The 24,198-nt window shown below is 41.2% G+C and overlaps 1 protein-coding gene across 1 annotated transcript in view; it reads left to right on the forward strand.

Annotated features, from left to right (window-relative positions):
* myripb (myosin VIIA and Rab interacting protein b) overlaps positions 1 to 24,198 on the forward strand; it is a gene marked incomplete at both ends in the record, with an annotated part of 98,202 nt that overhangs the window by 25,858 nt on the left and 48,146 nt on the right. Inside the window, one exon of the mRNA XM_083936351.1 lies at positions 17,632 to 17,853. Coding sequence (XP_083792477.1) covers positions 17,632 to 17,853 — 222 coding nt within the window. The remainder of the gene's footprint in view (positions 1 to 17,631; positions 17,854 to 24,198) is intronic.

Raw genomic sequence — 24,198 nt, forward strand, 5'->3', positions numbered from 1 at the left:
TAATAGTAGGGTCTAGAGATGGGGCAAAATGTACACCTGTGTTATCTTTATCCCATACATCAGTGTTAATCAATGATAGGTGATTGGTCTGATTTATTGATCTCAGTATGCTCTTGTGTAACATAGCACTCATTGCCTATACATTATGACCACTGTGTGGCTACTTACAGGTATTGCAACATAGAGATGAGAGTGGTTATTTGAGTCTTGGCTTGATTGTATCCTAGTACAGCCAGGGTGTGATTGGCTTAGCTGTTCAAAAATACACCCATTTCACACAATTACTGTAACACATTTTTAATTAAGTACGCTTATGTTTGTTTGTTTTTTTACTTTTCACAGGGCTAAGCTATCTGCCTTACTCCGTCTAAGCTAAGCTAGGCTAATCACTTCCTGGCTCTAGCTTTATAATCAAGAGAGTGGGCAGACAAGAGAGTGGTATTGATCTTCTTATCAAACTCTCAAGAAAGCCAGTAATCCTATTTCCCAAAATGCCTATGTATTCCTCCAACCATGAATTGCCTGTAGGATTTCAAAGAAAGATAGGATGCAGGAAAGAAGACTCATTGATTTTCCTCGCTAAGCAGTTGACTGCGTTTTGAAATGGCCGATAAGAGCTTGAATTATCTGCAGTTATTCTTTAAGTAATTTGAACATTTTTAGGGCCATTTCTGGCATGATAAATCAGAGTCTGATCTATACACTACATTTGAATCCATTTTGAACTTTCCCTCGATAAAGGCCCATAATTCTCTGTGTGCATTGTCTGCGCCAGGTTAATCCTCATTAACATCTACAAGACTCTCAAGGGAACAATTTGTCATGTACATGTGCGGGGAGTGTGAGAGAGCCACACTGTTACACACACTTTCAATCCACTGTAGTGTCTTGTGGATTTAAATGAAGATTTATATAAGAGCCACTCATAAATTCACATATAGGTCACATGTCAGGTCCACTTTAAAGTATTGAGATAAAGCTGCAGAAGAAACAACTAGGGCAGTACAATACTTGATCTTTTGATTTTTTGCTTTGATTCATATTTAATATATTGCCCCTCTATTTGTAAGCCTCCTGTGAGAAGTAAAATTGCTATTGCTTTAGCCGCATACTCTTTGGAGGCAAAATGGAGGCTAGGACATAATGTTTTTTTAATGAAATTACAATTTTTAATGAAGTTACACTCATTAAAGACAGCTATTTGATAAATAAGCGTTCTGCTTGTTACTGTGTTGTCTTCTAAGGCTTTCACCCTCAGAGACTGGATCATAATGAATGGAAAAAGGCTCTGTTGTCTCTTTGGAAGGTCATCCTCAGACACAGCTGAATTATTAGAGGCTGGAATCGATACACGCTGTTTGAAGTCACTAACAGCTGTCTGTGTGTATGATTTTTTTTCTTCTTGTTGTTGCTTGACATTTAGCTTTGTTCGTTGTGTTTTTAAATATTTTAACACAGCTACGTTCTTGTATAGCTTCTCAATCATAGACGCACTTCTTATACACTTATTGTGTTTAAAGCAACATTGGGTGATTTATGTCCACTGGGGAGCAGAGGGGCTGTATTTTATGTTTACTTAACCCCACCTACTTTGTACTGGTGGTGTAAATAAATCACTAAATCTGCGGCCGAAAACACAAAGGTCTGCTGTTTTAGGGAATGATTTAAACTTTTTTTCCAAATTAAATCATGTATTTGTCTTCAGTAGCAATGAATGGCTTTGGAGCCGAGAGCCACGGACAGGCGGAGGAAGACGAAAATGTATTGAAAAACTGGGGAACTCATTGGTGGGTTTGGGAAACTTTCACAGTCCCAGAGTCAAAATGTTAAATGGCTAATGCAGGTTTAAATATTTTTCTCAGGAATTATCACTTTGTCGTTGTTATGTTATGTCATTCGATCATCTGTCATAACAATTTGCACAGTAGTTTGTGGCTCTTTTGAGTGTTTTTTTTTGCCCTTTATAAACTTGCCCCTGTTCTTAAGCTATGACTTACAGAAGGATTTAGAAAAGCTGTTTACATTACAGTTCATAATCAGTTGGTGGCATTTTGCCCTGTTTCGATGCCCGTTCCTTGGCAGTAGGAGACAGATGACGGGTATCAGATGGGAAGATAAATAGCTGCCATCGAAGCTGTCTGTTCAGTGGAGAGTTGGAGTTGTGAAGGTTGACACTTGCTGATGGTGAAGTAAACACACAGCGTGCCCTTGCTCGCACACTAGAGTAGACTGCCAAGTCTCTGATCTGCTAGTGTTGGATGTCAACTGAGTGTTCAATGTGCCATATCAGTGTGAATGGAGTGTGAGAGTGAGCATGAGAGAGATACATTACATAGTTATCCTTCTATGAAGAGTGTGTAGTTCGGCTGCAGCTGATAATAATAATACTGCTGGTTAATGTAATAACTGTCAAAAGGTCATAAATATTTTATTATAAATGGCCAAATATGTAATAAAACGAATTGTCAGATAAGGTAATGACTTGTTATAATAAAAGTCATTTGGAAGGAACATTAGTAGACCAATTAATATATAACATAGAGTTAGTATTAATCACTCTTATTACATCTACCGTTTTTATTGCAATTTCTTCATTTGTAAGGACATTTAATAGCACTTTGAAAACTTTATTTTATAGTTATACATATTTATACCATCATTATTTGACTGGCTAACACACCATAGTGTCAACTGTTACTGTACCTGTTCCCTAGTGTGGGTGTTCTGTTTACCTGGTCATTTTGTAATGTCTGTGGTGCCTCAAGTGTCACATACGTTTTTGGCTTGCCTGCTGCTAAAAGAAACACACACACTCATTGGGACACCTGTGTGCAAGGATCTGTCTTTATGCTCTTTCAGGCCATGAGCAACAGCGACCTATGAGTCAATGTCAGGTTACCAATGAAGGGGGATGGATGGAGTGTCAGGGCTGTGTCAGTCCTTGTCATCGCTGTCACTGGGGTTTGTTACTTCATTAAACTGAGTTATTGAAGAGATGACTGGCCAGGGACAGCCTAGTTCCAGAGCTGCAGGTAACCAAGTCCAAGACCCAGCACAGTCGAGTACAAGTCAAATGTATAAACACATTAACACATGCATTTTATATAAGTATATTTAGTCCATTTTTGACATATTCATACATGTAATCATATAATCTTGACATGTATAGTCAGATAGAGGATGAAAGGGTGCATTTGTGTTAAAAGAGAGTGAAGGAGAAGAGAGCGTCTTCTTAAATAAACCAGAAGGAATTTAAATGTTTAAAATAGTTGGCAATATATATATAATTCAGTCTAATTATACCCACTACCTACTCTGCCTTCCCTCACAGCACATCATTGATGATTCGGGCTATAAGCCGACAGGCTTTTATACAATGAGGCATTTTGCCTCCGTAGCTGGATGCCATGAGAAATGGCTTTCTGACTGCTCCGACCATCCTGTAATGGATGAGCCATTTCAGCCTCCAGCTGAATACAAAATAACCTTATTCAATGTGGCTTGTGTAGCTGCAGAGCGTGGGTATGCGTTCAAAGTGTCCGAACTATGTGACAAGCATGCTTGGATGCATGAGTGCATGTGTCAGAGCGTACCAGTGTGCCTGTTTTTGCTGCAACTCCTCCTGGTGTTGCTACACTTTGAAGGGGTAAACCTCGAGGCAAAATGCAGTAATTGCTGGAGCAAGTCTCCTTTCACGTTGCCTTAATCTCCCAGATAGTCCTGCTCATTCACCCTCTGCCTCAGCTACACCTGTCCAGCTGTGATAAATCTCTTTCCTCCACTCAGTTTTGTCCTCTCTCTCTTTCCCTCTAACTCAACTGCTACAAGAAACCCAAGGTGACTGATGCAAGGACATAGTGATGTGATTTTCCCTCTATAAAGCCTTTTCCCTTCGCAGTCACCCCCCCTCTCCTATCCTAATCCCAGAAGCATGACATGTGAGAGATGTTTGCTGCAGAGTATTTTGTGTGGACGTGAGCATATGTTTTGGTTTGGTTGAACATGAGAGCCTCGGTGTACATGTTTGTGTAACTGTGAGATTACACACCGGCTTCTGTTTCTCCACTTCCACATGTCAGATTAAAGAACAAACTTTAATCGGCAAGAGTGCCTCAGGAAAGAATAGCCGTTCTGGAAATGAATGTGTTCGGCTTTAAAGGACAAGACCACCGTGTGGTCTGGGCCCCCTGTGGCGTAAGCTGTCCAGATTTCATAAATGGAGTATTATGTGTGTGTTGAGGCTGAGGTAATTGTATTTATGAGTGGTTCTGTTGGGTTATCCGTTGATGCTTGAACATCAGAGAGTTTACTTCAGCTCAAAGCAACCTTTGCATGACAGCTGATACAAGGTTAAAGCATTTTCACCAGAATGCAAAATGTCTATGTGATGAAAAATTTGGAGTTTTTAAATGTATTAAAGGTCCTATATGGTTATCCTTTTCAGTGTCATGCTTGTATTTTGGGGTCTCTTATATAAAACATGTTTACATGCTTTATTGTTAAAAAAGAAAGAGTATTCACCCTCTGTCTGAAACGCTCCATTTTAGCTCCTGTCTTTTTAAGTCCGCTGCATGTTTCACGTGTTCTGCATGCTCTGCATGCTCTGCATGCTCTGCATCTGTGCCCTCTGCATATCAGGACTGTCATTGCAGCCGGGGAATGACTGTAACGGCACTTTCCACCTCTAGTATAGTGTAGTTGTGACATCAAAACCTATCTGTGTGTATGCAGGTTTGACTGCGCCACAGAGTTCAAGGAACTGTTTCCCAGGTTGATGGACAGAATAAAGACATTTTCATATTGCTTTTTTATGTCTGTGCGTATTGCAGGTGTGAACACCCTGCAGCACGTTCATATTGCGTGACATGCACCGTTAGGCACAATGAGTGTGTCTGCTGTGTTGACTCTATTGAGTCAACACCTGCACTGTATTATCATAAAGCCAATATGCATGTCTGTCAGCCGTGGGAAGTGCATTAGGCTTTGGCTGTTCCTTATCAACACTGGTCCGTTAGCAAACACAGCTACACAGACTGATCTGTCGTGATCATTTTGACCATTTAGTTGTTTTTTTTACTACCTTTTTATTTGTCAACCTTTTCTTTATTTCTATCTTAAAACGTTCTCTTTGTGTTCCTTTCATTGTGTCTTCTTTATAAATCTCTAATTTGCAAAGTGCATCGGGTTTACTTTTGAATTATGGCATTCATTCACAATGCACTTAGCACTGATAAAATGGGCTGTATCCCTGCTTTCTGTCATTAGCGGTGGTTGTGGAGCTCAAATCAAAAAGTGCTGAGCAGTTACAAATACCATCCTTTCTCAGGCTGTAATCAATAACTTTTGGTCTCCATTCGATACCATATCCCACCTTCTTTCCCCCCAAATCACCTCTGACAAAAGCTGCTCTCCCTGGTCCTGTAAAATGATCCATGGTGCTGGATGTCACACAACCATTGGTCATGCTGCGGCTGTGTGTGTACAGTATTTGATTCTGTCTCCACATCAGTGCATGTGAAGTTGACATTCCCTTGTCCTGCTGTTGCCAGAGTGTGTGACGGATTGAGTGTGTGTGTGTGTGTGTGTGCAAAGACTGTGGCTATATATGCGTGTATGCATCAGTGTGGGTGTCTGGTGTAATATGACATGTGTCAAATCTGTCATGGATCCACATTGACTATGCTTCGACTCACCAACAACAACACACACACACACACACACACACACACACACACACATATAAACACACACACACACACACACACACACACACACAGAAGCTGCCAGCCAGGCAGAGTCTCCTCAGTCTAACAGGGATCTGGAGTCATGGTCAGTACAAGAGCCCCCATTATGTCAGAACCATAGCCAAACTCCCATCCACTGTAATTGAATTGGCATCTCCTGAAAATAACTCCCTCTTCTCTTCTGCTTGGTTCAGCCCTAATTATTCCTCTGTCTGTCTCATCCTTGTTCATTCCTCTTTATTTCCCCTGCATGCAGCTCTCCTCTCTCATCACAGGGGAATTCAGTGAGCGCTGCTCTTCTGAAGCTCTGGGTCTTTGTTGCCACAGAAATAGCCACTCGTTCCCTGGCGGCTATCCCTGGCCTCCTCTTAATATACTGCAGAACATCCTCTTGCACCCGGCATTCACGGTGAATGTGCTCTACACAGCATATTGCAACCATACAGTTGTAGCTAATGTTATCGGAATGGTGAGAGAAAGCATCAGCAGCTGCCGGTGAGATTTTACAAGGATTTAAAGATGCATATTGTTAAATAAAAACAATGCATTACTTTAAATGTTAGCTGAAGCTGTTTGTGTAAATGTAATGAAAGTAAGCTCTGAAGCTGTATGAAAAGTTGTTACATTTAACATAGCATATGAAACAATATGTACATCGCTGTTATCACTCACATATGAAACACGCTGCATGTTTGCATCATATTGTAGAGTGTCATCGTCTCCTTGTGGCAGCCTGACAACAGATTGACTCTCTCATTCACTACAAACAGTTCATCCTCCCCGGATGGATGCACTGGTGTTGGATCTATGCTCAGTAGCCGCTCCCATTCCCTCCCTATTTCTCTCTTTTTCTTCCTCACTTGGCATCTCTGTGTGGCTGACACTTAAGCCGCATTCTTGGCACATTGGCTTTGATTTTCCTGTGTGAATAGAGATTATTCATTGGAGGAAAGAACAATCTGTGAGCATTACTGTAGCTTGTGAGAGGCTACAGCTGCTAATCTGCTGCCAAAAAACGTGGTGAAGGGATGAAAGGAAGGAGAAGTGGCACCATGGAGCTTCAATAGTTTTTGATGAAGTGAGTGAGTGACGGGAGGTATGGATTAAAGGAGTGTGTAGGAAGATACATAAAAAATATACAATCCAAAGGCAGCCTTTATTTTTTCCTTAAAATATTTTTGACCTTTTGTCTTTGTTAGCTGTGTGACCTCTATTTCAAGCCTCTGATCAGATGTGTGAAATTCAGTATTTTGAACTTTTTCTATTTTGCCATCTTCTATCATCTTGTGCACTGCTCCAGTTTCAATTTTCTGGGAAATGATTATGTCCATTGCCGGTAACTGAAGGGTCAAAACAATTATACCAGAATGCAAAAATGAATTCCATCACTTCTAATTTGTCCTACCACCTTGCTGAGGTAGCAGTAAACCATATACATGCATTATTTTCTCCCCCTCTTTATCTCTCCCTCATTTTCTCACATAGTTGCCACGCAGGCAGGCAGCTCTGATTGGAAACGTTATCAGCGGAGCACACATTTGACTTGGATTGTTTCCCAAAGTGAGGGCTCATTATTGGCCTGTTGGATAATCGTCGGCAGCCAGAGTTGGTTCAGAGAAGTCTCCCCATCGCCCAGAGGCTTCATTTTTAGCTCAGGGTTCACAGAGCGGAGAGGAGATGGGGGTGGGGTTAAAGAGGATACTGATGTAGAACTACGGATAACTCAGCCACATCTGGAGTGTGTTGATGGTAGCAGAGGTTTAAAAGCCATCAAAAAGTCACAAACTGTGAGGGGGACAGAAACAGCTGAAGTAGAGGCGAGTACATAACGGAGAGACTTAATTCAGAAAGAGAAGGACAAAAGAAATGAGGTGAGGGAATGAAAGTGATGAAGCTTGAAGAGACAGGAAAGAGTTAATAGTGAGCATTACATTATCTTAAACCAGTCTGATAATCTGCTCGCAAGCTTTGTGGAATTGACTCTTCTTTTGCATATAGCCTCTAATAATTGCTCGGATTTTTTCTGTAAAGCTGTGGGTAAACTAAACATTTATAAATGCATTCGGCCATGTCAATATTAACACTCCCAGATATACATATGCTTTAATATCTTTATGTATACACTTACTGTAAGAGCCAAAAGTGAGTAGGGGTGCCAACTTTTTGAGTTCTAATCACATTATAAGAATACAGTCGATTATTGCTGTAAGTGCTGTGAAAATCTTTTGTCTGAAAGGCACACAGACAGGTTAATTAGTATGATGCAGTGTTGTGAATGACATAGTTAAGGGAACTGAAGCGACCGGAACAACTGATAATCATGTAGTTGCTTTGTCAATTTGGTGTCTCAGCTGGACCTATAGATCCTTCGTCTTTCTCGATGTTTCCTGCATCGCACTGTATTTACAGTATATGAACTGTGCCTTAGTCCCTATGGGGACAGCACAGTCACTCACAGAAAGATCTATGTCCCCATGGGTCTTTTATCTGTGCATGTCTTCATCCATTCATGCATGTGTGCCTGGACATGCTAAGAGGCATGTGTTTACTAACATGCCTCTTAGCTCAATGGGCTGGAAAGCCTGCAGGGTTGATGTGATATATGTGAAATGATGGGGCGGGTCTTTATGTGTGCTTGGAAAAACTTACCAGGAGGGAGTTCAGGAGAGGGGTGGGTGGGTGTTTCCGTTCTGAGTTTCTGTAAAACGAACTCCAACCTCACTTAATGCTCATATGTCACAGTTCTCTCATATGCCAGACATTCAAAGCATTATAGCTCGGAATATTTTTTGGTTATAATCATGCAGGAGGACCGGCATTAGCAGCTGCCTGTCACACACAAGGAGGAGGATGTTCTGACATTTAGGGAACTGAATACTTCTGAGATTAATTGTTGCTGTGACATTATGTTAGATATGTGCGTGCGTGCGTGCGTGTGTGTGTGTGTGTGAGATCTTTCTCAAAAGAGAGAAGAAGGGAAAGTGACATCTCTGTTGTGGTCACACTTTACCTGCTGGATGACAGAATGATAGGCAGACAGGCTAGAAGAAAGAGAAGACATATTGCACATAAAATGAACCCACTGTGCCTGATTTGCAGTACATATAGCAGAAGCGGAGAGAACAGTGAGAGAATACGGAAAGTCAGTTTCCTCTTTATCCATGCAGTGGATGAATAAACCACACCAAGGCAACCACATAAAAATGAACATGATTAATAATGTATGCTGTATAAATCAGCCATATTCCTTTACAGAATACAAAAAACTTTGAGCTCAATGTCTCAAAGTAGCATTTTTTTGGACAAATACATAAATAATAATGTTTCAAGATAGTTTAATAGCCATGCCTGTGGTCTGTTAGTCTATTTGTCATCGGTGACTTTGATCCACACTGAAATACTGTATGTCAACAACCATTGGATGGATTTCCATTACATCAAGAACACAGATTCATGTCCCCGTTGAGATGTTTGGTCTAGGGCTATTATCGGATTAGATCTGTCCAGGACTTTGGTTTATGCCTCAGCTGTACCTTGTTTTTTTATGCTAATTAAAAGCAAATGTTAGCAAGCTAAACTAAGATGATGAACATGTTTAACATGCTAAACAATAAACCTGCTTAAAATCAGCATGCTATCATTGTCATTGTGAGCACTTTAGTATGTGGAGGTTGGCTTTTAGCTCAAAGTACCACTGAGCGCTTCTTCTTATCACCACCTATTATCACTCGTCAAAATATCTGGCAGGAAAAGTGAAAAAAAGTAACCACAAACTTACCTCGAAGTTCATTGTTCCCCGTATCAACCACATGAAATTCTCATCAACAGGTTTGTTGAAAGGTTATGCACATAAATTTGTATGATATCTTACGAAATAGGACGTTCTATTTAACGCCTTTAAATGGTGACCGGAAATGGGCAGCAGCGGTTACGTTTAGGAACAAAAGGTTTAGCCAGGTTTAGCCACCAAAATTACCGTAAGGTGAACGCTTAACTTTTGGGCAACAAAAGTTGATGGTTAGAGTTAAGCATGAAATGACTTGAATGTTGTCACTTTCAATCAAAGTGTTGTGGTTTAGTACTTCTTCTGGGACACAGACACCACCAGGACTGGTCCCCTTAGTGAAAGTCCTGTGTTTTGGGACCCATCCACGACCCCGACCTGACTCCCTACACTAGTTTGACAGTCTTATCCGACGTCACCTGATTCCCTTCTTTTCTCAGGTAATTTCTACAGTAATAAATATGTGGAGTACACACCAACTACTGTGCATTACCTTTTGTAGTTATATGTACGAATAGTGGACGAGAACAGCCTGACCACAACTGCTGCTGCCGCTTCCCCGGCAACCGTTTTCACAAGTTTGCTGGTCCCTCCCCCTCCACTACATAGCCAAGATGGCGACCATTGAGGGTGAGAAGTGTCTAGTGTACCACACTCAACTTTTGGACCTAGAGCAGCAGCCCGTAGTGCACTGCATTTTGCTATACCTGTCTGTGTAAACATCGTCAAAATAGAAAGGGTAGGGGTGGCTAAGTGGTTAGAGCGGTTGCCCCATGTAAAGAGGCTGAAGGTCCTTGAGGCAGCGGCTGCGGGTTCGACTCCGACCTGCGGCCCTTTACTGCATGTCTCCTCCTCTCTTTCACCCCATTTCCTGTCTGTCCTATATAATAAAGGCTTGAAAAACCAGCCCAAAAAATTATCTTTAAAAAATAATTTCAAAAAAAGAATAGCAAGGGTGAGTACGGATGTACATAATTAAGTCACAGTATCAGTCTTGTTAAATGAATGCAGTGTTCTCTGTATAAAGTATAAAATGCAGCATTGATATTCATTCGCTTATTGCACAGTGTACTGTATCTCCTGGTTTATTAGCTTACCATGTGCAAATGCACTTTTATTCATTTTCTCCATTCTGAGTCCATTTCTTTATCATTAGTCCCCTTTACTTGGAAACGGCAAATGGTGGAAATTCCATTTGCAGTTTGAGGACATTTTTTACTTTCTTTCTTTTCAGCCACAGTGCAAACTATCAAAGTATAAAGACCACACACTTTCTGTAATTAATTTACTGACTGCTGAAGGGACGTTCTGTACCTTTACTACCTACAACCTTTGAAGTGTCACAAAATAAATATGTCTTTGCTGATGAATGTATTTTTGTCTTTAAAGTTTAAGTTGTCATGACGCCGCTTTCATTCCTGCTAAATTACATTTTTCATCTCGTGGGGACATACTGTATGTTCATGAAATATAAATTGAAGTTAAAAAAAAAGATGCTGATACATAAATGAAAATAGTGTTATGACCCTGTTGCTACAATTAATATGAGCAATAAAGTCTGGAACTTTGCCCTGTTTTTGAGTAACCTCCAGGAGTTATTGGTAGTGCCCTCCTGATGCCAACCAGGAGAGTTTGGAGGAGGATGACAGGCTGCAGTGATTATATCTCTCCATCATGTCACTTGGCCCTCGATTTTACAGACGGCACTAGTCGGAGAAAATTACCTTGTTGGCTCAGCTCAAAACTCTCCACCGTTGTCAGGGATATACTTACGCTGATTTTCTGGAGTTGGTCAGAACTGCTATTTGTTAAACCTCTCATAGGCAAGAGTGCTGATGTACAGTTGCCATCAAATCCATTGTAATGTGCAGTGTGAAAGGGATTTTAGCACACATCCTCCTGTAGGACAACTGGGTACACTTTTGGAGTTATGTTACCTTTCTTATTCAAATGTTTCAGGTGTGCCTGTTGTAAATTAATCTGTGGAAGACTTTGGAATTTTTAAAATGACATATACATCCCTGTAGCTGAGAGGAATGCCCCCTCTCCACCTACAAGCAATATGATTTCATCTCAGCTCACCAGCCTCCCAACACCTGCACCTTAATCAACAGCATGCTGACAATCCCAATAGCCAAATGCCAGGAACTCTTTATTTTGAAATTTATGACCCACGTGCCAGTCTGCCACTGCATTGCAGAGGAGAAAGAGAGTTGAGTTTGTCTACGGTGGTTCTCTCTGCTTTCTCTTGGAGCTGGCTTTCAAGTTGGATGAACTGTGTAACTCGGCTTCACCCAGTCGGGGGCCAAATGCTAATTTTAAGCTTCGATTGAGTCAAAATTTGCCCCCGTTCTCATAGCCTTTTTTCACCCCGGAGCAGATAAGACTTCTTACAGCTCTAATACACACAGGGTGTGCAATGATAGAAATGAATGCATGCACGCACACATAAGACACACTCAGAGGCGCATGCACACAACATAGTGTGTTAATGTGTCAGGCTGAATAACAGCAGGAAAGGATTCCTTCATAAAGACTTAACAGAGGGCACACGCACAGACACACACACACACACACAGAAAAAGGAAAGCAACATCTCCTCACTTGAAATTGCCCATTTTCAATTAAAGGCACCGAAAGCACTCGGAAAACCTCAATCAATTCACAATTACAGAGTGCATCTTGCTACTGTACACTTGAAAATGCACATCGACTCGGATCTATAAGTACACACATGAACACACCGAGACTCAACACACACAAACTACTCTCAGACAGGTGAGCTCCCACATCTCTCTGCTTCGGGGCTGTATGATTTACTCGTGTAATGGTGAACAGCAGAAGCTGGTGTTGTGGGTTTCCACTGCAGCAGGCGGATCAAAGCACTCATCAAAGACTCTCTGCTATAGTGTATGCTCATTTTCTTCTTGATTGTAGTGCATGGCTCTACATTCAGGAGGAAAGTTGTACTATAAATAGCAAAAGACATTCTATTCATGTCAACCTGAGTATTGTTTATCTAGTGTTTTCATTTTAGGACCTCTTCTGTGTGTTAATATACCAACTCTGTAAAGTGGCCTGAGAACTTTTGTTATGATTTGGCACTGTAAATAAAATTGATTGGAATTAAATTGAATTATATCCCTACCATGCTGAAAAATCCATGGGAAGAAACACATTAAAGGTCCCATATTCTGCTCATTTCCAGGTACTTATATTTTGGGTTAGAACGTTTACACGCTTTAATGTTCAGAAAACACATTATTTTTCTCATACTGCCCATCTGAATAAACCTGTATTCCCACTTTGTTTGAAACACTGTTTTCATGCCTGTGTCTTGTGACATCACAACTGTACAGAGGTCCTGACGGTTCGTTTAAAGTCACAGTTTCTGAATACGGACTGTGTGCATTTCTCTGTGGATTGAGCGTTTAGATACTTTCAAAGTATTTATATAACACAAGATACTTTTTACAATATTGGACCTTTAACGACACCCCCGTTTCACAGGGTTTGATTTTTATGCCATCTCAGGCTTTAATAGTCCCTCACTATTTGCTGAATAACTTCCATTCCTTATGCATGGAGGTGGATGGCTCTGCTCTCAAAGCAGTATTAAGCCTTAATAATTGAATGTTCAATTTGAAGAGACTGAAGTTTTACCGTTATTAATTGCCATGTTGCCATTAACATATTTTTATATGCATTTTAAAGTATCACATTAGAAAATAATGGAAACGGCAAAATTTCATAAAACATCTTAAATTTCTAAAAACACTTGCTTGAGGTGGTCATTTCCTTTGTCACAAAAGAGTTGTTGGGCTAAATGGGATATGGATACATACGCCTTTGCCAAAGAAGTTCTGACGTAGTGAACATGTAACTCACATGACTGAGCACCTGTTTTCTGCCGTCGGCGACTTCTTGCGGTACTCCCGTAAGGTGTTTTCGTTTCCAACGTGACCAATACTAGCTGACATGAGGGAACAATTAAGAACATTAAAATATGTTCTCTGGCTGATTACAGCCATGCATAGCCTATAACGCCTGACCAACGCCATTTCAAAGGTTTGCTTAAAATCCGCTCGACAGTTGAACGGAAACATGTCTATTTACTGATGCCTTTTCAGCTAATGGCATCCTCAGAATGAATTTCTTTTTTCCCCCAAAGTCATAATATGGCTACTTACTTCTGTTGTGACAGCCTTGTTTACTCGGTAACGAATATTTGAATGGCATCACCTTTTCAGAATACGGCTAGTATGCTGTGTAATGATGAATCATCAACCATATACATGTTGTTTCAGTAGCCTTGTAGTCTGAGCTGGTTTCCCTGGTTGTCTAGTAGTAGTATTATAGATAATAATGTAGTGTAGTCACAGAAACATTATGTTTATGGATCTACACACTCACACCCTCATAAGCGACCAGACGGTTACAGCGGTCTCTATAAACATTCAACTACTAACAACTAATTACCATAAAAGTGCGTATTCTACAGTGTTTACATTGTGCCCAAGCTGATTCATCACATTGCTTTTTATTTGTAATGCAGGTCGGCAGTGCATCAGTTTTGAGAGCTGTAACTCTTAAGCACCACACTGAGCAGGCGAACAGCTGCTGAGAGGGCAATACATCACACTGGAAGAAAAATTGCAATTGTTTTGTTTTCTGGTCAGGCTGCACCTGGACCTCAAAATGTCATTATCTTGATTACCGATCTGGACGCCTAACATAAAAACAGCTTCACCTGGAAAACATGCAGGCTGTCTGTTTGTCAGCTGAAAGAGAAAGACCAAATGGAAAGCAAAAGGAGCAGGAGACATAAGGGGACTGTGAAAAATAACTCCGATAATAGATCGTTAGCAGGAAGAGAAAGTGAGAAAAGAGAAGCAGACTTGGTGGAAAATAAAAGAGCAGAGTTAATAGATCTTCAGCACAAATAATATTTGCCAGAAGTGACAGACAGTCAGAAAAATACACTCAATACACAATTAAATCCACATACCATTCTGTAGCCCTGATTTTAAATTGGAAAATTAGTATTCAGCTGTGCTCCTCTCTTAAACCCGCTGAACCCTACACACACTCTTATTTGCATAATCAATGGTTTTTAATTCAATAGTTGGTTTCTTGTAAAATCCAAACTGCAGATATTAATGGAGTGTGGATACTTGATTCTGGACAGTTTGAATGAAATAAAAGTTCTCATTTCCTTGGTTCAAACATATGTTCCATGTAGCAGTGTTGGACTTTTTGGTACTATTTTCTTACATTTTATTTGCAAAACAATTCAATAAGAATATAAAAACAAAAAGACAGAGTGTTTCAGACAGAGGGTGAGTACAGGTATATCCAGGCAGTATGAGAAAAATGACATGTCTGTTGAACATTAAAGCGTGTAAGCACCTTCTCAGTTTAAAGTTCATTTTTGAGAAGACTGTTTTTACAAGGTCCATTTAGTATCCCAGCATTTAGTAGCATTTTTGCAGCCCTAATCCAAAAATAACCTACAGTAGTTTGTTTAATGTTAAATGGTAAGAATAGGGATCTTAAATGCTCGTTAAATTAAACATTTCTATACCTCAAAAGTGCACTTTGCTAATAATGAGTGACTACTTTTATTTCTTATGATCTAATCATACTTTACTAGCACCCCGATGACCGTCATGTATCTTAAGTCTGGCCGTGACTGCTAAATGAGCACAGGTTTTCATGTCTCATTAACAGAGATGTAAGTTAATGTGGAGGGACGCCAGGCATGACAAACCCCCCTTGTACTTGGATATATGTGTATATTCGCCCACTCATTTAATTAAACGGCCGGAGCTAGCAGCCATAACTTGACTGTTCATTAAACCCCGTATCACAGACACAGAGAAGCAAAATGGAGACGGATCATAATCAGAACCGCAGGAAATTATTTCTTCGAGTTATTGAGATATGAATGTATGCTGCCTTTGATTTGCTCTGTGTTGAGGGTGCATACTGTATGATTTGGATGGTTTGTGGACCAGATGCTGCAGGGAGAGTCTCTTTAATGTTGCTTGGAGGTTTTTGTTTAGATTATTTTAATTTGATTGGGGGCCCACTATTTCCCAGCAGCTGTGCTGTGACCTTGCATGTGCAGAATATAAAACCTCCGTTTGATCATCTCGGTAGCTGTGCCTATCTAAGTATCTACAGTATGCATATGCCAACCACTGCCCTTCAACCTTTGCACCCCCGGCCTCGCCCTTTCTCACATGACACTGTATATGAAATGATTTGTTCTTCTTGCTAATATGCTGCGTCTAATGATGCATATGAAAAACAATCAGTGAGGCAGAGGATCTGCTTGAGGAGCAGCGTTAATAACTTAGGGAAGGAGATTGCAATGCCCCCGCTGGCTCCACAGACACACGTACAGTACAGTACACATAGTACACACAGGAAATTCACAATATGCTGCATTCAGCACTCAGTTTTGCTCTGCACTTAATTTTCCATGTATGACTTGGTGGGTTTAGTTGAGGTTAGAATGCCTACACATGTTTCTGGATACATTATGTTAGTCTTGCATGCATTGCTGTGGTCAGACACATGTGGGTTTTTTCTTGGTATAAAGGATAGTTTTTGTGTTTATGTTTTGCTCATATCTGTTTGCATTTAATGCCCATGGCATCTGCTCTGTAAGTGTGTGTACAGTATCTCTAGGATCGTGAGAGCAGTGTATGCTGTAACCTGACTGTGTGTAATGTATAGAAGAGCAGCTTAAATAATTCACTCAACTTACTTTCATACCTTCCCAGCAGCAACAGCTCCATCTCTGCATCTCAGCTTAATGACAACGGATGTGTGAAAGTGTAAACACGGAGGAATGTGTGATTTAATCTCTCCTCCTCGTGTATTATTTTAAATATAATTGACATGCGTGCCGTATACTGATGATGAAAGGTTTATGATATAAATGCAGAACATTACATAATTTATCGCAGCCTCTGCCTATGGTGCATTGCTCAGTCAGCGCAAATCCTACAGAGGGAAAACCCATGTACATAATTTATGTTTAACAGGCCTCAGATAGCAAAGCTGCTTTGCTGGTTAACACGCTGATGAATAACCGATATTTTTCAGTCTCTGTTTATCTTTTTATCAGTCATTTCATATTAAAACCTTAGTTGAAAACTTAAATGATCCGGGGCCTTTTACTCCCCTACTTCTGGCACCCCTTGCTGAGACCACAGCCGTCTTTAAACTCGACCTTCATTTTGATCTCATTTACATATCTATGAATGTATCTTGCACGTTTGCAACGCCGTGACAAAATCTGACAGACTGCCTTAGTGTTAGTTCCCACTATAGTAGGTGTCACCAGGAGCACATTTTGCCACGATGAAGCACACACACACTCTCTCGCAAGGTGAAAACAACAAACATGTCGCTCTCACGGCTGGTAATGAACTTTCAGTCTATAATCCAAATAGTTTGAGTGTCAGCAATTCTCTTGTGAGACTGTGCTGCTCTTTGGTGCTCCTTCTTTGCTGTAGTTTCAAACTGTAATTTTTGGCTTGAACATCTCCGTCCACTATGATTGTGGAGATTTTTCATTCATGCTGTTTTTCTCTCAGGCTAGTTTGTGTGTGTGTGTGTGTGTGTTGAATATAAAAATCTCCAGCATGGGACCTAATCCTCCTCATCCTCAAATTGCTGTCCATGCTCTAATTAACAAAAGATACAATGCTTTTTCACTTGCGGACGTAGAAGACGTGCATGCCCTACTCTTCTCAGCTGTGTTCTGACTAACCGTGGGCAAACAAGGCATGACCGGTCCTCCCAAATTGAAATGTCAGCCATCACGTTAGTTCCACAGAATCAGTGTAAGAGAGGGAGAGAAACGGGGGGTTTGGGGAAGTGTTTTCACCAAACCCATGACCCCTTATGCCCTCCCCTCCTTTTTAATTTTTAATTTACTACGGCATTATTCTGCATCGCCATCCTCCGCCGTTTTCACGTTTTACCTCTCCACCAGACGCTCACCACCCTCTCTCTCCCCCTCCCCCTCCTGTCCTTTCTCTCTCTCTCTCTCTCTCTCTCTCCCCCCTCTCCCTCTCTCGGTTTCAGTGAGATGAAGCAGGAGCTGGCGGAGGAAGGCAGCAGATGCTCCATCCTTTCCAAGCAGCACCGCTTTAACGAGCACTGCTGCATCCGCTGCTGCGCGCCCTTCACCTTCCTGCTCAACCCAAAGCGCCTGTGCCTGGACTGCCAGTACAACGTCTGCAAAACCTGCTGCGCCTATGACAAGAGGGATAAAGCCTGGCTCTGCTCTGCATGCCAGAAGGGCAGGTTAGTGTTTTTTTCACACCACACATTCACATACACACCGGCGGTGGCGGGAGAGGATGGGAGAGATTAGAGTAATGGCAGAGGAATGAATGGGGATGAGAGATACGAGAGAAGCTGTCAATTTGTAAAGTGGAGGGCGAAGTGTGGGCGGGGAATTGAGATGGAGGGAAAAAAAGATACGTGGTATTTATGGTGGAAAGGAAAGATTGAGAGGGGAAGAGTGTTGAGGGAATATGGAAAACTGAAGGAGACAGATGTGAGGGGGAAAAGTGAATGAATGAGACAGAACACAGGACTTTGATGGAGTCAACGCTGCAGGGATGGGTGGTTTTAGGATTTTGTTTGATTTGGGTTTTGGACATTCAACTCTTATAATAATTTCTAAAGGGACAAGGTGTTTTTAGCTTTGTTCTCCTCCCTTTTTCTTTTAAGAAAAACATTCCTGGTAGTTGTACAGCAAAGAAGGGAGAAGATGAAGCCATTAAGGGAGACTTTAATGAAAAGGGGCAGGGTGGGGGTGGGGTGTGGTGGTGGGTAGAATAGGGGAGGATATTGAGGGAAATGCATGTGCAGTCTCAATAATGCGTGTGTGGGTGAAATGACAATATGTATATAGCTAGGGCAAAAAACAAACGCAGAAATATGTACACACAGCAGGACAGAATGAATAATCATGATGAATAATTCTGCATGTATCAGTTTTTTCAGTCAAGTATCTTTTGCCACACAACTCCAGTTTCTTGTGGGTGAAGTCTTTGTTTTCTTGATCTTTTTGTAAATTTCATTGTGCTTGAATTTCCCGTCCCCAAAACACATCCCTGCTTACAAACTAGATATCAAGGAATGCACATTTCTGATTTATCGAACAAGAGAAAGCAATCAGAGGGAGCAGAAGAGGCAGGGGAATGCACTAGTACAGCTGTGTGTGTGTGTGTGTGTGTGTGTGTGTGTGTGTGTGTGTGTGTGTGTGTGTGTGTGTGTGTGTGTGTGTGTGTGTGTGTGTGTGTGTGTGTGTGTGTGTGTGTGTGTGTGTGTGTGTGTGTGTGTGTGTGTGTGTGTGTGTGTGTGTGTGTGTGTGTGTGTGTGTGTGTGTGTGTGTGTGTGTGTGTGTGTGTGTGTGTGTGTGTGTGTGTGTGTGTGTGTGTGTGTGTGTGTGTGTGTGTGTGTGTGTGTGTGTGTGTGTGTGTGTGTGTGTGTCCAAAGCCTTGGGAGTTCTACTGTCCTGACTCACTATTGGATGAATATTAAGCTTTCTCTCTGTCTGGGTGGCAAGGGTGGGGTGTTGGAAATCCAACAACACTTGAGTGTGTGAGTCAGTCCTCGTGGTGGATTTATAGCTAAATCAATTGTGAACTAAATGTATGTGTACATATGACTGTAATGTGTCTTAAGGGTCTATATGGGGCATTACCATTCATTTAGGTCTGTTTTCTTTCCCTACCTGAGCTGCTTTTGGTGCTAATGTCTCCCTTAAATATATGACATGATACTCCACAGATCCTTGGGTGGGATTTAGTGTCTTTGTGTGAGTTCAATAACACAAAAAAGACAGCAAAGAGACAGAAATGCAGGTGTGTCAATGGTGCATTTTGGATTCTCTCCATGTTTGTGTTTGTTAAGGTGGAGGTGGACAGTATTGCGTTGCCCCTCCACTTGGCCTTATTTCTTCCTCTAAATCCCCCCAGCTCTGTCTTTCATTGATTTTCGCTGCACGGCGTATTGAGTTAGACCCGCTACCCTGAGTCCTGAGACAGGAGAGAGGAGTGGGAACAAGAGAGACAGCGAAGAGGAGGAGGGAAAGGGATGATGGCTGTCAAAAGAGGTGGCAAGGTTTGCATCGATCATCTCCTCCCCTCGCAATCTTGTTCGTTCCTTTCTGTCCATCGCTCTCTGCGTGTCTCGCTACCTCGGGCTCTGTAATGTTCTCATTAGGGGTTTAGACTGAGTCACAGATGGGCCTGATGTCACAACACTGCCGTCTCCCAGCTACATATAAATACAGCACTTTTCATTAGCGCATTAAAAGGGTTTAAATCTGGTTTTAGCATGAATTACTCTCTCTCTCCGGGTGGAGCCGTGTCAGTTGGAACAGTGATTTGCAGCTTTCACCAGTGTTGAACTCGAGACCGGAGGTGCCCTGAACTTTTTTATTTTGGAAATGAGTCGACTGTTGGAGTGGATGGTTGTAAAGAAAAGGCATTGATTTGATGCTAAGCAAACTGTTACTGCTGGGAAATAACTATATCATCAAGGAATGCTTTGTTAAGGAAAAGGATGTGTTTAAAGAGGGTCATAGAGGAGTATATACAGTGCTAATGAATTCATTTACAGTGTTTTTAGTCAAAAAGATGGAAAAAGTACACAAAATGAATTCATAAAAAATCAGCTTATCAGTATCTTCTCCTCCTAAACGTGAGTGGTTTTTGGCTCTTTTTGAACAATTTCCGGGGGGGATTCTACTGAATCTAATCAATTTGCAAAAGGGAACAGACCGCCAAATGGTCCCACTCGCATGCACCGGCTGTCAACAACAGTGTCATCCATCTAGGGAAAGCAGATTTGTAGTCATCACACACATGAACACACTCAAAGGCTAAAGTCACCCACTCACACATGGGTGCGCATAAGAATGAATGCATGTACATCCAGCCAGACACATCCCTGCAGGCTAACGGACATTTGAGCGCATCCATTTTATGTCTGTTAAGTGCATTTATATGTGCATACGTGGTTGAGCTGGACACTGTCGTTGATCGGTTGAAAGTTACAGGTTTTGTCAATTGATATGAGATGTCGATGACAGATGGTGTGTAAAAAGAAAAGACAGAGTGAATCAGCGGCTTTGTCATAACACCTTCCTAAAATCACACGCTCACTCATACACATGCACCGAGCACAGCTTTCCCTCCTGAGCGGCTGGGACAAACATGTCCATTTGCAGTCTGGTAGAATTCACAGAATCCTCAGACCATGGTCCACAAACACCACACACACCATCCGCACTTAGTCACACACAAACAGTACCCCGCACATGACGATGGTTCGATGAGAGAAGTCAAAACCTTTTTAGTGGAAACCGAAAAGTCATTTTTTCTTTTTTTTGTCTCTACACCCACAGCAATGGGGGAGAATGTTAAAGGGGAGAGCATGAGATGAAGAGAGATGAAGGTCAAGCGCGAGAGTGAGAGGGGGAGGGCAGGAGAATGAAAAGATTGGGAGAGGGACTGACAGAAAAGGACTTGTCCCAATTATCCGAGAGGGGAAATGCCAATTAATTCTCCCTTTGTTTTGACTCTCGCATTGAATTGTTCCTCTTGCAGTTTAATTTCCCTGCTCCTCCTTGTCTTTTACATTCTCCACCCTATTATTTTTGGGTCCCTTTTATTTTCTAACAACCCTTCTCTTTGTTCCCCCCCACACCCCCCCACCTGATGAAGTCTCCATTCCTACATTTACATTTGAGCTACTGCACCTCTCTGTGCTTAATCTGCAGTGCAATGTACTTCTATATATTGTGTGTGTGTGTGTGTGTGTGTGTGTGTGTGTGTGTGTGTGTGTGTGTGTGTGTGTGTGTGTGTGTGTGTGTGTGTGTGTGTGTGTGTGTGTGTGTGTGTGTGTGTGTGTGTGTGTGTGTGTGTGTGTGTGTGTGTGTGTGTGTGTGTGTGTGTGTGTGTGTGTGTGTGTGTGTGTGTGTGTGCAGAAATAGCAATACATCGACAAACTGTTCATACCACTTTGTGCCTTTAATAATCTCATCCTAAAGCATGAATGCGAAGAGATTATGTCATCTGCTGCAGACCATATACTGTATTGTACAAATATGTGCACACATGCAGGAGAGGTTTAAACACAAGCTCGTGCACATACCCAAGTGCACCCACCTTTACTGGGCATTTCAGTTGAATTGAAATGCATTTTTTTGGCATTAAATTCCTTTTAAGATATTGTAATTCGGATAACTGCAGACAGTGGGTGAATACAGAGCCACACACAGGCCCTCTATTCACATAAACACAGATGAAAGTTAAAGACATTAACCGTCTGTCATATTTTAAATGTGAGTCATAGAAAGCCCTGGCCGAGCAGGAGCAGATTAGCTCAGGGGCCCCAGGCCACTAGCTAACAAGCACGCACAAACGCACTCTAGTCATGGTAGTATCTTAGGACTTTCGTAGTTCATTGAACATCCAAGCACACAAATGCACACACTCAGTTTTACAGATATCACATGCATGTCACATCCATTTTATGTCGCTTTCTCACTTGTTCATCTGTGATGAGCAGCTCTGGCATAATTTTTCATGAATTTATAACCGACATTTGTCATCTTAAAGCTATTTCTTCCCCCTTTTCGCCCTGATCTTAATTTATGGATTAATAGTGCAGATGCTTTATTGCTTGGCTGAATCTATTATGCATACATGCTGTGTTTTATTGTTGAACTCTTGAAAGGTCCTATATCTTAAAAAGTAAGATTTCTATGTCTTTTTGAGTTGAGGTGCTTTATAAGTATTGTTTAAGTATCAAATGCTCAGTCCACAGAGAAAAGAACAGTGTGTATTCAGAAACTGTGCCTTTAAATGAGCTGTCAGGTTATACGGTTGTGATGTGAACTGTACTTTGTACTGTTTACTGTAGGTAGAAAGTCAAAACTAAAATGCAAGTATGAATCTAACAATTAGCATAATATGGGCCCTTTAATTGATTTTCTTAACAGGGCTGACAAACCCATATTCTTTTTTGGCATAACTGCAATAACAGGTTAGGTTATGTACACCTGTGTATTGATTTGTTACAGTTAAATCACATACATAGAAGTATTGAGAGGCAACCCAGTGACTTTTTCCTTGGACTGCACAGTTTCTATGATGCTTTGCCAGTCTGCTTTTGTTCCATTCACCTACCTTCATATTTAGACCTCCATACAAAAGTGTGCATTTTAGGTTGTGTTAGGTGTTTCTCTTGTTTCTATGTTTGTACACTGGAGGTCAAAATTAGAAAACACAATGTTAATACTTGATTTATTCTGAGATACTGTTATTTTTCACTGTTCAGAATTTGATAGAATATCCGTTGTGGCTATACCACTGCTGTACTAGCATGTTTTTTAAATAACCACGGCACTTCAACAAAAACCTGTATTTTCTGAAAAAACAGTGATAAACATTAGGACTGTAGGATTCAAAAATGAATCGGAATTTAGAGGCCCTTGCTTTAAATGGCACCAGTAGTGTAGTAGTAGTTTCTCAATGAAATAGCCAGCCCGGAGTACAGATCTAAACCCTTGGCAAAAAAGTAAGAAACCCACTACAGTTACCGAACTGTGGAAGAGACTGCAAGAAGAATGGACCAAGATCAAACCAGAGCAGTGTGAGAAACTAGTGATGTCCTGTGGGCGCAGATGTGCCAAAATCATTCAAAGCAAGGGCCTCTGTACTTCGTGTTCATTTTTGAATCCTGTAGCCCTAATAAAACATTGTTTAGATCTTCTCTTCTGACACTGTTGTCTAATTTTGCTCCCTGTTTTTTTATCACAAAATAAAGGTTTTTGTTGAAGGGCATTGGTCATTAAAAAAAAAAACATGCTAGTACAGTAGTGGTATAGCCACAGCGAATATTCTATCAAATTCTAAGGATTGATAATGTTTTTTCTAATTTTGATCTCCAATGTATATTTCACATGAATATTTATCTTATCATCCGACGATGATCCAACAACAATGGCCTCAATGTTTATGAAGACACGGGTGCAGTAAACTCCATGAACTCTCTCTTATTGCTGTTAGACAAGCACCTTCAAGGAGAGGCAGAGAGGAGCACTGTGATCTTTTTCTGTCCTCCTTGCAGTGGTATTTTTTTTTTTATCAGTGTGGGTGAGCAAGACTACTCTTAGACAGGGAGGGTCTGCCCTACAGCACCAGGCTGCAGATGAAATGTGTGAACTCTGTAGTCTGGGCTTTAACAAGGCATTTACATGTCTGTGTCTGTTTCTGTTTCTCTGCTTGTTTGCTCTGTTTTTGTCTGTTTGATGGACAATGGATTGCAGGACTTATTGAGTGATTATTGAGTGTTTTTGGGGAGTTTTTTTTATGTAAAGAGCCAAGAACATCAAGCTGCAAACCTATAGTGAAGAGGGGAAGTCTACAACTCTCATTCGTCACACTGGGGTTCTATCAATTTACAGCATGGAGCTTTTAAACCACACTTTCTTTGCCAACATTAATGGCAAAGAAAGTTCACGTGTGCAGCCATATTTCATCTTTGCAATCACAGCCGGCCCACATGTGAACGTGCTCTGGATTTATAAAGAACTATTTCATTCCAATCGGCATACAAAATTCATGT

Source organism: Echiichthys vipera, assembly GCF_963691815.1.
Source record: "Echiichthys vipera genome assembly, chromosome: 21".
Taxonomy (NCBI): Eukaryota; Metazoa; Chordata; class Actinopteri; order Perciformes; family Trachinidae; genus Echiichthys; species Echiichthys vipera.